The following is a 16,061-nucleotide window of genomic DNA, read 5'->3' as shown; positions in this document are numbered from 1 at the left end:
TGGGTCTGATGATGCATGACAAATATTTTTCAAATCATATGCTACTTTGCAAATACTAATATTATTTTGGGGTAGCATCTTACTACTATTTGTTAGATGTTAATGCAATTATTAAAGTACCTTATAATATTATCTAAAATCATAAAATTTATTTATTTATTTATTTTTAAAGATTATTTTATGTTTATTTATATTATTATTATTTTTAATTTTATATTTGGTCATATGAAATTTTTTCTAAGATTATATATATACTTATAAATTTAAATAGAAAAATATAATTTTACCTTCGAATAAATATTAAAAATATTAAAAAGGATAAAATTTTCACATATAATTTTACTGAGCAACACTTGTAACAATCAATATTTAATATATAATTTTATCTATTATTTATCAAACATGTAATAGAGCATTCTACAATCATATTTACTCAAATATTTTTCTTGAAATTTATATTAAAATAAATAAATATGTTCTAATGTTAGTTCATTATGAATATTAAAGAAGGGATATGTATGCTATATATAAAATTTATAAGGAACAATACATTATTTTCAACTTAAGAAGGATAAATACGTAAAAATATTTTTTGGTTTACTTAGTTTTGAGTGCTTCCCGAACGATGTTGTTTTGCTTGTTTCGTAACGGGGGACACAATTCATTCCTCTCCCTCTCGTCGGTAAAGCAGCAGCGATGGAGGCGGCCGCAGGAGCGCCGCCGGCCCCCCAAGGGCAGCATCCTCCGCAGCTGGCGGAGGCTGTGGCTCCACCGAAGGTCGAGCGGCTGAATCAGGTGGTGCAGCAGCAACTGAACCTGGAGTCGGTCAAGACCCGTGCGCTTGGCCTGTACAAAGCCATCTCTCGCATCCTTGAGGACTTCGATGCCTTCGCCCGCGCCAACACTACCCCCAAATGGCATGTATTCTTCTCTCTGCCATTAGCCGACATCTTCACCTTCTCCTTTCTTCGTGTGAAAGATCTCTTTCTAGGGTTTCAATTTTTCATGAATTTATTCCCTTAATCACTTGTTAATCTCTCTAAGAAATGATTTTTTTTCCTTTCTCATCAAATTCATATTGGCGTTTGTTGTCTGAATAGTATTATGAGAACTGATTGGCAATCTAAAAGGCTAAGTATCTGGTCATGTGTACAACAAAGAAATGTTGCAACACATCATTGTCTGCTCAAGTGTAGGTTTTCTCTAGATCATCCAATGGAAACTTGGAGCTGAACATATAATTTCACAAGTATGTTAAATTGCAGTTATAATGTTAGAATAGTTTGATTACCGTTTCAGTCATTGCAGATATTATTTAAACTATCACCAGTGAATCTTTACTCAAGCATTAAATGAATTTGTTAACTGATAAGTGTGATTATACGCTACAGGCAAGATGCACTTGGGCAATTTTCTATGGTGAGTATGGAGCTCTTCAACATTGTGGAAGACATCAAGAATGTATCCAAGGCATTTGTTGTCCACCCAAGAAATGTAAATGCTGAGAATGCAACGAGTAAGACAAAGCCTTTTTCTACTTTAGCCATATGTATCAAAATATTTAACTTTCTTTGACAAGGTTTTAAGATTGAAAAATTAGTGTTCTATAAACAATATTCTGTATAGATTACTTAGATTTTTTATGCTAAGCATTTTCCCATAATTGGGGCATCTCTCACATTATTATATGCATAAGATTATCTTTTCCCAAGTATGACAGGGTTTCATGAGTAACAGCAATTCTTGTTGTTGGGAACAATATTGAGTTGTTGAACTTTGAGCTGTTTTTTTGTGATATAAACCTCCTAGATTTTAATATTGGTATAATTGTTGCTGTTATTTGAAGCAACAAATTAAAAGAACACCTTGTTCAATGTATTTTCTTTGTGAAAACTAAACTCTTATTTCAGTCAGTTCAAATAACAAAAATCAACAAAACTTATCAAGATGGTTTGAGCAGGTACAAGAAATAACATAGATCTTGAGAGGTAGAAAATTGTTAATCAATAAAGCATATCTGGTTTCAATGTGTTGGTTGAGATGGCCAAGTAGTGAAATACATTTTTGCACAAACTATAGGTTAACAAATGTAACCCAGGAGACTCGTAAGTCGATGGCCTAAAGCTTTTTCTTTAGCAGCTCATGGGAGTCAATCCTGTAAGAGATGAACTTAACATATACCCTTTTGTCTAATTGCTTCTCTTGCGTATTTTTTGGTCTTAGAATTTTTCTCATTTCGTGTAATAAACCTGCTTTTGCTGAACCCTCCAATGACATGATCTGTAACAAACTGTCTCAGTACTGCCTGTGATGTTGTCATCAAAGTTGTTACCGGAGATGGAAGCAGAGGATAACACAAAGAGGGAGCAGTTATTATATGGGATATCTGGTCTCCCTGTACACATGCAAATTGAGAAGTTAAAGGTAATCTAAAGTTCAATCTAGAGCAATTTATGATTACCGTATTATTCAAATCAATATGTATATCCTTTGCCTTTGTCTAGACAATCTCTTGCTGGAATTTAACAGGCTAGAATTGACATGATTGGAGCAGCTTGTGAAGCTGCAGAGAAAGTCATATCTGACTGTCGTAAAGCCTATGGACTAGGTTCACGTCAGGGATCAACACTTGTTCCAACCTTGGATAAGGTTCAAGCTGCAAAGATTCAGGAACAAGAGAATTTACTTAGAGCAGCAGTGAATTTTGGTGAAGGTGCTCCTTTTGAGTATAATCATCCCTTTGCCAAGAGATCTTTTAACTGGAGTTAAATGATATCAAAAGCTATTATAAAATATCAATCGATTGGAATTTTAGATGTACCTGATATAAAATAGGTATGTAGGGTTACGGATTCCAGTGGATCAGAGGCAGCTTCCAGCTTCCCTTCCTAGTCATTTAGTGGATGTGCTCACAGTTGGTGATGGTGCACAGACTTTTGGTGATAGTTCTGGTATTTAGCATCACGATTGCCATTTCCAGCTTAATTTGAATTCTTGATCAGGACATGTAACATGCATTCAGGGATAAATGCTGAACTCCATTTTAATGAGTGGCCTTAGAAATGTGTGCTTTTTATATATGAATTATAGTTTACAAATATGTATTGCTAATGCAGACTTACTGGTACTATTCATTTCTTCTTAGCAGGTTCTTACACCAAAAACACCCCTCCATTTTCATCCAATAATGTAAACACTCAAGGAATACTGCAGGTCTTACTCTAAAAACTTGCAAAAATTGTCTCTTTATTTCTGCTACAATTCAATGTTTTTGAATTTGTGTAATATAGGTTTTCTGGAAGCATAGGCATATGCCAATATTTTTACTTTTTTCTTTTAATTGGTTGCTTCTCTTTTTGTGTAATAATTACTTGGTTATTTAGGACTTTAATGTCATTTATTTTGCTTGTTGACACTTTTGAATACACAGTATTTTGCATATAGGTCATGTATTCATCAAATGACACCCCTTCCCTTTGCCAACAGAAAAGAAAAAAGGTTAAACAAATTTAGCCCCTAGTATAGTATGCTATAAAGTCTTATCGAAGATGTTTTTCCTTTTCTGAAAATCTTGGCATCCAATAAAATCCTACTTAAAAAGAACTCTAGAAGTCTCTAGACACTAGTCCTAATAGGTAAACTCTTTCTAAAAATATATATATATGTACTTAATTCAAACAGAACTTTAGAACTTTGCTAATTCTGCAATTAAAAAAGGAAACTATTATTCAAAAAAAGTAGAAAACTAGAAATAAAAATCTAGACCTAACCAAAAATTTTACTCGTGACTTGGATCACCTCTACTTTTTATGTACCAGTTGCCTTCCTCTTCCATGTTGGCTAACAATTAGTAGTTTCTAAGATCGCATTCCATTCCTTGGCTTCAACTGGTCTTCCATTAGTACAACTTTTCAGGATTTTATGTAGAATCAATTAGTTATTTAGTAGACAATGGTTGACTAGGATTTTAAAAATATGGGAGTAATAACTCTAATAACTCTAGTATTCTGCATATGTAACAAAGAGTTTTGAAGTTGAGCATTATTCATATAAGAATTAAGGTTTGTCGTACCACAGCTTACCGCTTGGTATGGGATATACATATTGGTCCGACAGGAGGTCAGTACAGGCGGTACATACTAGTACATCAGTATGTCTCACCGTACCATATGTTAGTATATTGGTATGACTTAGTATGTATTATACCAACAGCTGGTCGATATACCGGTACGGATCGATAAGGCAAGCCATGGTAAGAATAACTTATTCATTTATTATATTCATTGTTCTATTTTGAATTTTCTAGCATAATTATTTTTTTATGTAGAATCATATCATATGTGATCTGAGCTGGTGCAGAATCCTGGAGGGCAGTTAATTGCAAGATCTGTTCCCTCGCCGTCCAGTGCTGCTTCATTCGATAATGCATCAACACCTCCTATGCCATATGTTAATTCACCTCGATCCAGTACAAACATAACAAATACACCATCACCACAGCAACAGGTGCAGCAGCAGCAGCAGCAGCAACAGAGGCAGAAAGTGATGCAGTTACCTCAACATCAGCAACAACTTCTGGTACAACAGCAGTTGAGACAATCTTCAAGTACAGGGGTACTGGGTCAGGTTAATTACTAGTTCCTCTTCACTTATAAGTTTTGATGGCTTGCTGTCTAGTTAGTTAAGGTCTGCATTGCTATTTTGATTTTTAAGATTTTAGTTTGTTAAAAAGAAGTTGATTATGCCTATTTTGAAAAGAAAATGATAATCTTTTGTAGGTGATATTGCAACCATAAGTTAGAATTTGCTTTGAACATGAACATATATCAAATGGATAATTTTGTTTCATAGATCTTCATATATTTGGTCAAGTTTTATGATATTAAATGGAATTTATCACTTAAATGTAACTTGAAAGTAAGGTTTTATTTTACCTTAATGGTTTCATATTGGGCAGCATTTGTAGGTCTGGGCATGATGGCATGTGGACCGCCCCTTTTTGGGTAGTTTGCAGTCAATTCAATAGCTATTGGGTGATAACCCTCCTTCGCCTTCTCCTTGCTGCCTCTTCCTCTTCTTAGTCCTCTCCTTGATTAATTCTAAACCTGACCTGTGGAGATAACATTAGAATAGGATCAAGATCAAATATTTGAAGCTTAACTTTAATAATACCTAGAGTAGATTGGAGAGTATTATATAAATTAATAGATCAAAATTTCCTAGAAGTAGAAAATTTAGAAGAGATTGATCCTTAAAAGCAGGATAGTTTAAGTGGAGCGGAGCATCATTGAATGTTGGGTACAGCTAGGAAACAACATTGTACAAAGAACATGAATGTGTGGTGTTACTAGTACTGAATGACATAAATAATTCATTATAGAGCAATTAAGTATAGCTTTTATCGAGGAGAAAATGATGGAAAATGATTTAAGATGGTACAATTGATGTTTTAAAATCTAATTCTTTGCTAGTTTTAGTAACTTATCGAAATAGTATGGATACTGGTATATTGGACAATATATTGATTTTTACTATATGGTATTACTGAATAAAATAGATAAAAAATAAATTGTATATGTGCCATTATTGGTTTATATATTTTGATATTGATGCTTGATTAGACCAGTACATATTAGTCGTATTTGCTAGTGTGACTGGTATTTGGAACCTTACAATTATATTCTGAGTAGGTGTATAAATATTCTAGTTAGATGAGGTGCATCAACTAGCATGTGGAGAGGCATTGGAGGACCTTATAAAAATTTATTAGAACCATAAAAATTATTTGATTGATTTGAGTTTGACTAATGTTATTCCTCTAGAACCAACAATTTCAAAATTGATTGGACTGGTCCATACTGATTAGTATCTGCTGGTCCAACCATAAAATGGAATGTGATTATTGTGATTTCAACGAGTCTGGTTTGAAATAGAGATTCCTGCATAGTAACTCAACTAAATCGGGGTTACTGATCAATATCAATGATTAAAACTAGGATTACTGATCTATAACCATATCCCTTTTTACAAACAAAATAATTTTTCTTATGATAGTTGTCTTTTCTATTTTAATCTTTTTTTTCCACTCATGCTTTTCTCTTCCTTTCTTTCTCTTGTCACTCTTGGCACCTCTGTCTCTTCTCCTCTCTGTCATGTCTCTGCCACCACTCCATGTCTCCATCGCCTCGCTATTTCCGCCCAATGGCATCACCGCTTTGCCACCTCCATTACTGTCCCATTGTGTTGCTGCCTCTCTTTGTTTGCCTCGTTCTTCACTTCTCTTGTGCTACCTCCTCGTTTGCCTTCCCTGCGTCCTCGCTCTTCCTCCTCCCTCATCTTTCTCCTTCTCCTCTTCCTCGTTCCCTCCTCCTCCTCCTCCTCTCTCTCCCTCCTCCTGTCATGTTCCCTCCCTCTTTCTGTTTGATCTTTGCCGATTGGTATGCCAGCATACCACATGTCAATATGTTCGTATGTACCAAACCTGTCCCCGTTCAATCAGCGGCCAGTATGGGTCTTGGATCAAAATCTGGAATTGTGCTTTGTACAAGGCTAAATGGTGGGCAAGGATCCATATTATGGACCTTAAAGAATTGGAAGGTGGAACATACGACATGTTATTATTATTGTTGTGTAAGCTATAAACTATAAGTGGCTAGAAAAGGTGCAATTGACTTAATTGAGGTAATAAATGGCCAAAATTTGATAGCTTAGTTTCATTTTTCACTTCAAAATTTTCCAGTATTGATACTTTTAACCATTTTTCATCTTTTAATTGCTATTAACATTTAAATTAATGTAATCTTATGAAAAAATTCTCTTTGTTTTTGTGAAATTTATACAACAACAATAATAAAAATCTGAAAAGTCTCAACCATTTGTGGCTGGCTATATGAATCTTTTGTCATCACTGAGATTTCTATCGAATGAGATCTTTAGAGAGCCAAATATTCCTATGAAATTTATAGGTCTTTTTATTTGGTACTGATATTCCTAGGTTCCTAACCACCAATGCTGCTTAATTGATTACCACATGTTCTTGCAGGGCACAATTTCCCAACTTCATGATTTACCAGGACAAACACAGCAAAAGTTTCAACAGGTACTTCCCATAGCAGTCATTTTTTTTATGCATGTGTTACTAATGTTGGTATCTGTGAGTTCATAACGATATTATGATGCAAAAGTATCTCTTCTCTAGATACCTGGACAGCATCAAATGTCATATTCTCAGCCAATGTTGCAGCAGCAATTTCAGAATCGTCAACTGCAAGCTACACACATGCAGCATAATATGACACAAAATCAGATTAACCAAGTAAATCTGAGGAGCCACTTAAATCAGTACTCTGGAGCAAACAGTGCCTTGTACAATGCTGCACAGACATCGCCAAACTCTCAAATGGTTGGTTTTTTTCTTTTTTAATTCTAGATAGCAACAGAACATATTGCTTTGATTTTTTTTCCTTCTATTTGGGAGGGTTAATATGATCTCTAATCACCTTCCATAAGCATTCAATATACTAATTTTTTATGCTTAATTTACCATGCATCCTATTTCTCTGATAATTTTGACAGTAGTTATACAGATGATGGTGGTATCAAGATTTTGTAAATGGAAAATGACTGCTTCCCAAAGAGCATTCAGCTGTCTTGATGAATAATGACCCATCATTCTTTGATATGCTTTAATTTTCTTATTTACATGAGGAATGTTAATAACCATTTGTCATGCTAAGTTATTGTTTTAGTGAAGTCAATCTTCATAATTTTTTTGCCGTATAATGTATCTTCCAGAATACTAAGACAAACTTCCATATAAGATGTATTTGTCTCTGTATTTGTATTTGTTTCTATGTTAAAGATGTAACAAATAACTGTTTTTTTGGGGTGGGGGTTGGGGGTGGTGGTGTGGGGTGTGGGGGTTTACCACGTGTAAAAGCTGAAAGCTATTTCTGAAATATTAGTTCAAAAATCTTAAAGTATTTCAGTAAGTACTAGAATGCTGTAAACAAAGACTAAGAGCTCTTTTATATTTTACTTTGCTGGAATCATATGCTTGTTTTCTTTGTTTCAGATCACAAACATGTCAGCTTCAATGCAATCTCAATCACTTTTGCCCCGAATGCAGGTACTTCTTTTGCACAGCTATGCTATTTCAGAATTTTTTTGGGGAATGCTTTTGATATCCTTTTATATGATTTTAACTTCTTTAATATATTTGCTTAAGTTTTATAAACAAATTTATGGTTACTAAACCTACCTTTATTGTTTATCTCTAGAGTTACTAAACAAATTTCCTTGATCTCCATAACATTAACAAGTATATTTTGATCTTCATCCTTTATGCATCTAATCAAACCTTAATTCCTACTCCTTTTTTATAGCCTTAGCGATTTGAAAAATATTGTTTTCCTCATCCTTAGTACTGAGCTTATTATAAAAATTATCATATGTGATAATAGTTTTTTTTGCAGTTTTTTTATCTTTTTGCAATTTTACTTAGTTTTATAATTTTGCCAATATTTAAAGAATGACCTTTTAATAGTGATCACCTTTTGTACTTTTTTGCACTACCAATTTTCTTTTAAAGCTACACCTCTACCCTTTAGATTCTTTGTTTCCTTTGTTTGGTCCCTAATATGCATGTTGTAATTTGAGCGCTTACAGTATGACAAGAACAGTTTCAGTTATATATACTTTTTTGTTCATGACTGTTAAATTGGAGGACTGGGAGGCAACATTGTTAATGAACTGCATCAGACTTTTGGATGATATGTTTCACTATTGGTGGTAATTTACAGAAGTTAAGAGAGTATAATGATGCTTCTCATATAGAGTTCTGGGTTGCCAATATTTGACATATTGTCATATTGTTCTTCATGTTAGTTTTGCAAGTTGTGGAATTACCACAGTCCATAGCCATATACCAACACTGAGTATCCCTGCCGACCTTGCCTCCTATTGCTTGAAAATTTTAAGTGAATAATGACCAGGACAAATTATAAAACAAAGTTATAGATGGATGATTGTTTATAACTGGGTTTGGGACAGCAAGCAGATTTGGTTTGTGGACAATTTTGGTAAAATTTTTGACAGATGCAGTCATGCAATTTACATAACCTAATTGTAACGCTGATCCTGATTCAACAAACTAATCATACAGTTTATTTCATACCACAATTGGGCTTGGATTGCTAATTATGGTAACTGGCAAAATAAGAATGTTGCTCTGATGCTTTTCTTACGAGGATTAATCTTCATTTTGTGTTTATCTATTATGTTTGGTGTACTTTATTTATTTGTTGCTTTCCCTGAATCCTTTTGATTTCAACAAATAATGTGGTCTTCCTTGGAATATAACACAAAAGATAAAATGAACATAGTGCGATTAGAGAGATGGATAAGGCAGGACATTTAGTAGCTACCTGTTAAATGCTGTATTTGGTCCTTCTGTAATTCAGTTGTCTTTTAGATGCTATAGTAATCAATAGTCTTGTCTTGGTCCTTGTGATTTATACATGCATTAAATTATATTGTTATTCCAGCCTTGCTTGCTTATTATAATTGATGTTTAATGATTTGGTCGCTGTGTTCAAGTTGATGTTATTTATAAGCTAACCATGTTTTATGTTCAGTATTTTTTAACAACCCTTTTTGTTATCTTCTTAGTTTGGTTTAACTGGTGGGCATCCCCAAAGAAATCACCCATCCCAGATTTTGAATGATCAGAGTACGTATTAGATTCTTGTCTTGGTTAAACTTTTATGTAGATGATGATGAAAGCACTGTTTATTTTTAGGTTTGATTCTTTTAACAGAATTTGTATTGTTCAAGAATTACTGGAAAATGTTAAACGAAATATCATTGCAGAATATTTATTAGCTGTCTTAGTTCACATCATTAGAGCAATTTAGCATAAAATTCACCTACATTTTTCTTTATTTAATGTAAATTATGTGAATTGTCGTCTGAAAGTTTGTTTCTTCGGTTAAAGTTTACATAACATCATTGCACAGTTCGTGCAAAGTAGAGTGAAAATAGAGCTGATATAAATTATACTATGAAGAAATCACATCTTTATCCACTGTAGTCTATGAATTCAAATGCTAATGAGTATGAAACAGATACTAAATTTTGTTACCATATTTGTAAAGATGGATATGTATACAAAGCGGGTATATGATTGATTCAGACTTGAATAAGATTTTAGGTAGATTTAGTTTGGTAATTACATGATTCAAGGATAAAATTAACAAATGACTAAGAAGCATTACACTGATCAAGGATAAAGTTGACAGATAATAGAGTAACTAATTGAAATCGATCAATTATGTTTTGTTTTGTTTTGTTTTCTTCTTTTGGCAGGAAAACATTAAAACAAATGTGAAAAGAAAGGGTAGCATCAGATAAAGGGAATGCAGTTTAATATGGGCAAGTTTGATACTTTGGAATGTGTTAAGATATCTGGATGTTATAATACTGGTTGAATTCACCATATTGATTTATTATACAGATCTGGAAATATATTTGGACTGATACTACTTGATACAATTTTATGGTGTTGAAAATTTGTTTTCAGGTTTAATTATGCACTATATAGATATTAGCTTAGCTTTAATGCTTGTTAACTGCTGATTTTCTCGACTGGAGAGGAGAGCATTGTGAGCTCCTTCGGGAGATGAACTGTGAAAGACAGACCTTAAACTTGATTTAATTGTTATTATGCAAGAATGATAATGATTTAATTTTTTATCATTTACATGTTATACTTCATTCATTAACTCATTGCATGTAGGACCAGAAACATTCTATATAAAGATGCAGAAAAATGCAATATAACAATAATTAACAATAGTGTGAAATCGATAGATCTGACTGAGGAGAAAATGAGAAAATATTATATTGCATTCAGTGTTCTTAGCAAATGCACCTATATGCTCCAATGGGCAACCCTCAGATTTTAAGCCTATACATATCACACTGTGTTTAATATACATTATATACAAGCATAGTAACACGTTCTCAAACTCGTGGCTCAGCCAGCAAGAGTTTGCCAACAACATCGACGAAGTTTTTTGTTGTGTGTCCTTGTAGAGAGATATATAATATGCTTAATAGAAGAGAGATCGGGAAGTGAAATAGCATAAGGGTGAAAATGATGGACTAAATTACAATCAGTCTCATTGTCTTCTGTGCGTCCATAAAAAGATAGATTGGCTGCAAACAAATTAGTACTCTGGTTATCACAATACAAAGTAGGAGGAGCAGAGAAAGATATTTTAATATCAAACACATTAGCAGTTTTATGGGTACTTGCTTTTCCAGGATACAAGGGAATAAGATCATGCAAAAGCCAATAGTTTGTCTATTTGTAGTATCACTATGTTACCAGTTTTACCTGTGTATAAAACCGTGCTATAAGCCTAGCACCAACACAAGTAACATTGGTAGAAGCACAAAGCTCCAATGCTGATGTAGAATGGGTATAAAAGAGATTGAACTATAGTTCACTGAAGATTACAAAGAATGCACAGAACTTCAGAATAATGAACATAATGAGGGACACTTACAAACTGGTAGGCAACGTGCATAGCATGTGCAACATTATGCCTAGAAATAGTAAACAAAACAAAAACACCAACAAGCTGATAAAATCATGTAGGTTTAAAAAGTGGATCGGCCATCTGGATGAAGCTTCAAATGAAGCTGTATGGGTGTATCAGCAATACAATCGTTAGATATGCAGTCTTCACTGCTTAAATCATAGGTGCACTGCTGAGAGACTAAGTATCCTTTTCTCATATTGATGCTGGAGATGGTCCTTCGGAAAATCAATCATAGAGGTAACATTTCTAGTCAATAGTTTGCACATAAAGAAATTTAATAGTGGCATTAGGAGAATGCCACATGAAAAGAGCATATTCATGACATTTTAAAGTAAAGCTGATTCGAAGAGAATGCCAAAATGTTCAAACCAAGCATGCAGGGCCTGCTTAATTCGTAAATGGCATGATTGAGGTGACAAACAAGACAGGAAAAACATGAAAGACCGGGTGTAGACCTCGTCAGACGAACTGCCATGAAGAAAATCATTTTTCATGTCTAACTGGTCAGGAGCCAACTAGAAACCGCAACAATAACGATCATCGCTTGAAGCCTGAACCGATGTCATGTGCATATCTCTTCACGCGGTCTGTACTGTATTTTTTTTAAAACCACAAGTGACAAGCCTGATGTTATTGTGCTATAGAGGGCCATCAAAATGGTCTTTTTTTGTAGCTAATATCGGCATTTTTTATCCCAATTACTGTCTGCTGCATAGCTCGAAGATCCTCCATGGCAGCCTGCCAATCTGGATGCATGATAGCCTCCTGGTAGGACTGGGTCACATAACTTCATGTTGGAATAATTGTCAAAGAAGCATACTGCATACATAATAGGAAAACTACCTTAAGAAGAAAGCGGAAAAAGACTCAATGCATCAGAATTCATTAAATCTAAAGGCGACAAAGATCAAGTTTGATTAAATGTAAAAGGTAGGGCCAAGTGCTTTTTCAACCTGCAGACATTACAATTAAACAAATAGGAAAATAACCCTTCACTTAAAACACCACATCTAAGCAAATATTACAAATAACTAGAAAATGAAACTTCATTTATAATGCCACAATCTTAAAGAAGATAATTATGACATGACAAATAGAAGGTGCAGAAGGAGAAGTGGATGCAGCCGTTGGGAAATGACGATTCTTCATCTGATACAAGTCCCCAACTTACGAAATACAGAATCTTGCGCTAAGCAAGAACATGACACGGATATGTCAGTATAGCCAGAGACAGTTGACTAACATAAATAAGATTCATGAAAAGTTGTGGAATGTGTATGACATTTGGAAAAATCAAATATACTATGAGGAAACTATGGAGTAGTAAAGCCAAAGTTTAAAATATCAATTGTAGTAGTTGGAACAGGTTGGTGTTTATCATCTGATAATCAACAGGGATCCAAACTGGGCAATTTTGCCTGGTTCGGCCCCATATGAGTTGTACTGCCAAGTAAGCTCACTGCACTTGGCTTTCTGCATGGTTTATTTTCATTTATTGTTCAAGCATCATGGTGATTCAGACATCAGAAGTTTGACTATTGCAAATGTGGCACTTTTGCATTAATAACCTCTAAAGACTATGTGAGCAGTATTTGAAGAAATGTGTGGAAAGTGACTGATGATAACAAATTTGACTATGTTTTTTTGGGAATCTGAAGTGAAGTAAATGAGTTGTTGCCACATTTATATTACAATTAAATTTCCAACAAAATAGTGAGTGAACAAACTAAAGAGAGCACGTGCCACAAAAGTTCTATTTATACCACTGTGTCAATGTCATATTTTGTTGACCCTGTTCTGGAAGTAATATATGAATTTTGATTTCCCTGTGAGAACGTATAGGGGATGCAATAATTCACATGTCAAGCATGTAGTCAACCCCTTAAAGTGTTCTATTTTAACTGCCACAGTAAAAATTAGTATGTAACTGTGTGCTCCTTTTTTTTCCTTATAGCTTGACAAAATGAAAGAAGCAATTGATGGAGTTGCATGTTGCTTTTGATGTTGATTGGTACATTTTTGTGCTAATATGGTAATGGTACTGATTTATTGGAAGTGTGGAGTAATTATTTTCCTTTTGTGTGGTTCATGATATATCAAGAATGAAAAGACAACTTTGATGCATTTGATTTTGGTTGAATGTTGATACGTGATGGCAAGAACAGTGTGCTGATACAAATTAAACCTGATCCATCAGCTGGATAAGGTTTCTTGACCAACATATAGGGTTGGTTTGGGTTGATGGATCAAGGCAGTTTTTTTTGTAAGCAAAAAAGGAGAAAAGGAACCTATTGGGTAGGTTTGGGTTGAGTTATACCATCAAGGAAAGGTATCCCGAACCAGACCCGTCCCATGAACCCGACATGTCATAAATGGTTTATGTCCAGGTCATCTTGGTTGACCCAATGAGCCTAGTTCAAGATTTCCCACCCCTACGTCTGGTTCTGAAGCAATACATGCTAAAATGCACCTCCTACCTGAAGCGATGCTTGCTGAGAGAAACAATGAATTCTTAAAACCATTCTTTTGCATGTCTTATTCATCACTTACCTGAATAATGATGAATTTTTCTTTCAGTCTGACCAACAAAAGGCTTGATTTCTTGTTGTTGCAGTGTTTGGCATGGGTGCCTCAAATCCTGCTAGTATGGTGGCGATTCAACAGCAACAACAAGGTGGGTTCGGAAATATCCCATCCAATACCCAGAACCTGCAACCTGGCATGGTAAACCTTCCAAGTACGACGCAGAATCCCAGCTTTCCACAGCAGAGACAGCAGAATCAACAGTAGTTGATGGACCAGACAGTCCCAGAGGCTCTCTTGTAGTGCAGTGGCTAGCAAAAAAGAAAGCTATCACTATGATCATCAGCAATGAAACTAGAAAATTGCCAAGCAGGTAAACTGAGTTTTAATAATTCATTTGATGCATCTGTTTTCTTCGAGATAAATTGTCGGTTCTACACCATGGGAAGAGATGGATGGTGTTTCTTTGTGCTCTGCTATAGTCTCTCTCACGACATCAGACAGACAATGATCCTTTTCATGGTTTTATGGGATTTAACCAAAATGGAACAATCTGTTTGTAATATTTTAACTTTCAGTGGAACTGAGCAGCATCATTATTCATGAACTGTAGATTTTCACTGTATCTGAGATGATCAGGCTGCTCTTGTTTTGCATAGGTGTGAGGCACTCTAAACTGCATTGGCTGACCTTATCTTCCATTTTATGACTTTTACATGGCTTCTGTTTGTAATTTTATCAGATGGATAGTTCATGAATTATCGCATTACCTAAAGGGTGAACTTACCTACGAGCCCTTGGCAATGGGTTTGGTTTTATTACTTCGAAGTTTTATCATCTCTTTTCTATGCATGCACAATGGATTTCGTTGGAATTTTGGGTAAGTTTGTGTGGTCTCTCTTCTTTTCATTGGGAATACAAGTGACTTAGCTTGTATATATATTCCCATAGCATAAGTATGTGTTCTTTGAATGATCACGGAATAAAGTCAAAATATTTTTTGAATGCCACTGATCCTCTTTAGCCAGCCATTGCTATTATGCTGCTTTATTCTATAGACACTCTCTGTTAGTGCTTGCCATAGGCCATTGATAAGGGGGCAAGAGTTCTGATATGGATTGAAGAGTCGTATCATTCCTAAATCTTATTACATTAATGAAAATGTGAACAAAATCATGCGTTAGTAATGCGTTTATGTGCTAATTAGATTTATGGAGATAAATATGGGTTGCATTGTCAAACAAATAATATATAACGAGAACCAATAGTTATTACTTCTATGATTGAAGGCTTACATTATTATGATCTTTTCAATCTTCATTAAATCATCTTTTTTATATGGCGTACTAATTTCACCATTAATCTGCCCCATAATTTGATATTGATGATAGCCTAATATTAATCCCAAGGCCATGATAAATAATAAAAAGCTTTATTAACCATTTCAAGTAAATAGCAATTTGTCGCAATACTTTTTTCGACCATGCTATGCACTTCTATTTAAATTCACAAACAATATTTTTATGTATATAAAAAATTAAAAAAATTAAAAATATATTGGAATAATCATAAAAAATAAGTGTTTAAAAAATGATAAATACATGTTTAATATAATCAAATGAGTACATTGAATATATATATATATATATATATATATATATACAGAGTCAACAGACTTTAAACAGTCAACAGCAAATCAATTGCGCGCTCGACGAAAAACGACGTTGAGTCAATGGTACGGTCAAACTCGGGTTCGGTCAAATGTTGATAACCCGATCCAATGGCCATCGTTTTATGATCATCACCACTCCGAAACCAATCTGAACCGTCCATTATCCTCGGCCTCTTAACCACCGCCTCGCCGAACGCATATATAACGCAAGCCCTGTCCTCTCGTCTCCGTCGACGGAGGGATTCTTCGAGCGAGCGAGG

The 16,061-nt window shown here is 34.5% G+C and overlaps 1 protein-coding gene across 2 annotated transcripts; it reads left to right on the top strand.

Annotated features, from left to right (window-relative positions):
* The first annotated feature begins 623 nt into the window (after nt 1–623).
* On the top strand, nt 624–14,732 carry LOC135609591 (mediator of RNA polymerase II transcription subunit 8-like). Of its 2 annotated transcripts, none has more exons than XM_065102999.1 (12): nt 624–917; nt 1,392–1,516; nt 2,300–2,424; nt 2,530–2,713; nt 2,844–2,951; nt 3,146–3,213; nt 4,360–4,626; nt 7,043–7,099; nt 7,199–7,402; nt 8,075–8,128; nt 9,670–9,730; nt 14,221–14,732. In XM_065102999.1, the coding sequence occupies exons 1-12, from the start codon at nt 697–699 to the stop codon at nt 14,394–14,396; spliced, it is 1,650 nt and encodes a 549-aa protein (XP_064959071.1). In that variant the 5' UTR covers nt 624–696; the 3' UTR covers nt 14,397–14,732. The 2 variants fall into 2 exon arrangements, with proteins under 2 accessions (XP_064959071.1, XP_064959072.1); XM_065103000.1 differs by having other exon boundaries at nt 625–917; nt 3,149–3,213.
* The last annotated feature ends 1,329 nt before the right edge of the window (nt 14,733–16,061 follow it).

Source organism: Musa acuminata, chromosome BXJ2-4, assembly GCF_036884655.1.
Source record: "Musa acuminata AAA Group cultivar baxijiao chromosome BXJ2-4, Cavendish_Baxijiao_AAA, whole genome shotgun sequence".
Lineage (NCBI taxonomy): Eukaryota > Viridiplantae > Streptophyta > Magnoliopsida > Zingiberales > Musaceae > Musa > Musa acuminata.
Note: the sequence above shows the minus strand (reverse complement) of the source record. Positions and strands in the feature narration are given on the sequence as shown.

What these genes read in the sequence shown, in the direction of transcription:
- LOC135609591 (XM_065102999.1), top strand. Translation starts at nt 697, where the DNA reads ATGGAGGCGGCCGCAGGAGCGCCGCCGGCCCCCCAAGGGCAGCATCCT. An exon ending in ACACTCAAGGAATACTGCAG is followed by an intron (nt 3,214 to 4,359) that starts GTCTTACTCTAA and finishes GAGCTGGTGCAG; the next exon opens with AATCCTGGAGGGCAGTTAAT. An exon ending in CATCGCCAAACTCTCAAATG is followed by an intron (nt 7,403 to 8,074) that starts GTTGGTTTTTTT and finishes TCTTTGTTTCAG; the next exon opens with ATCACAAACATGTCAGCTTC.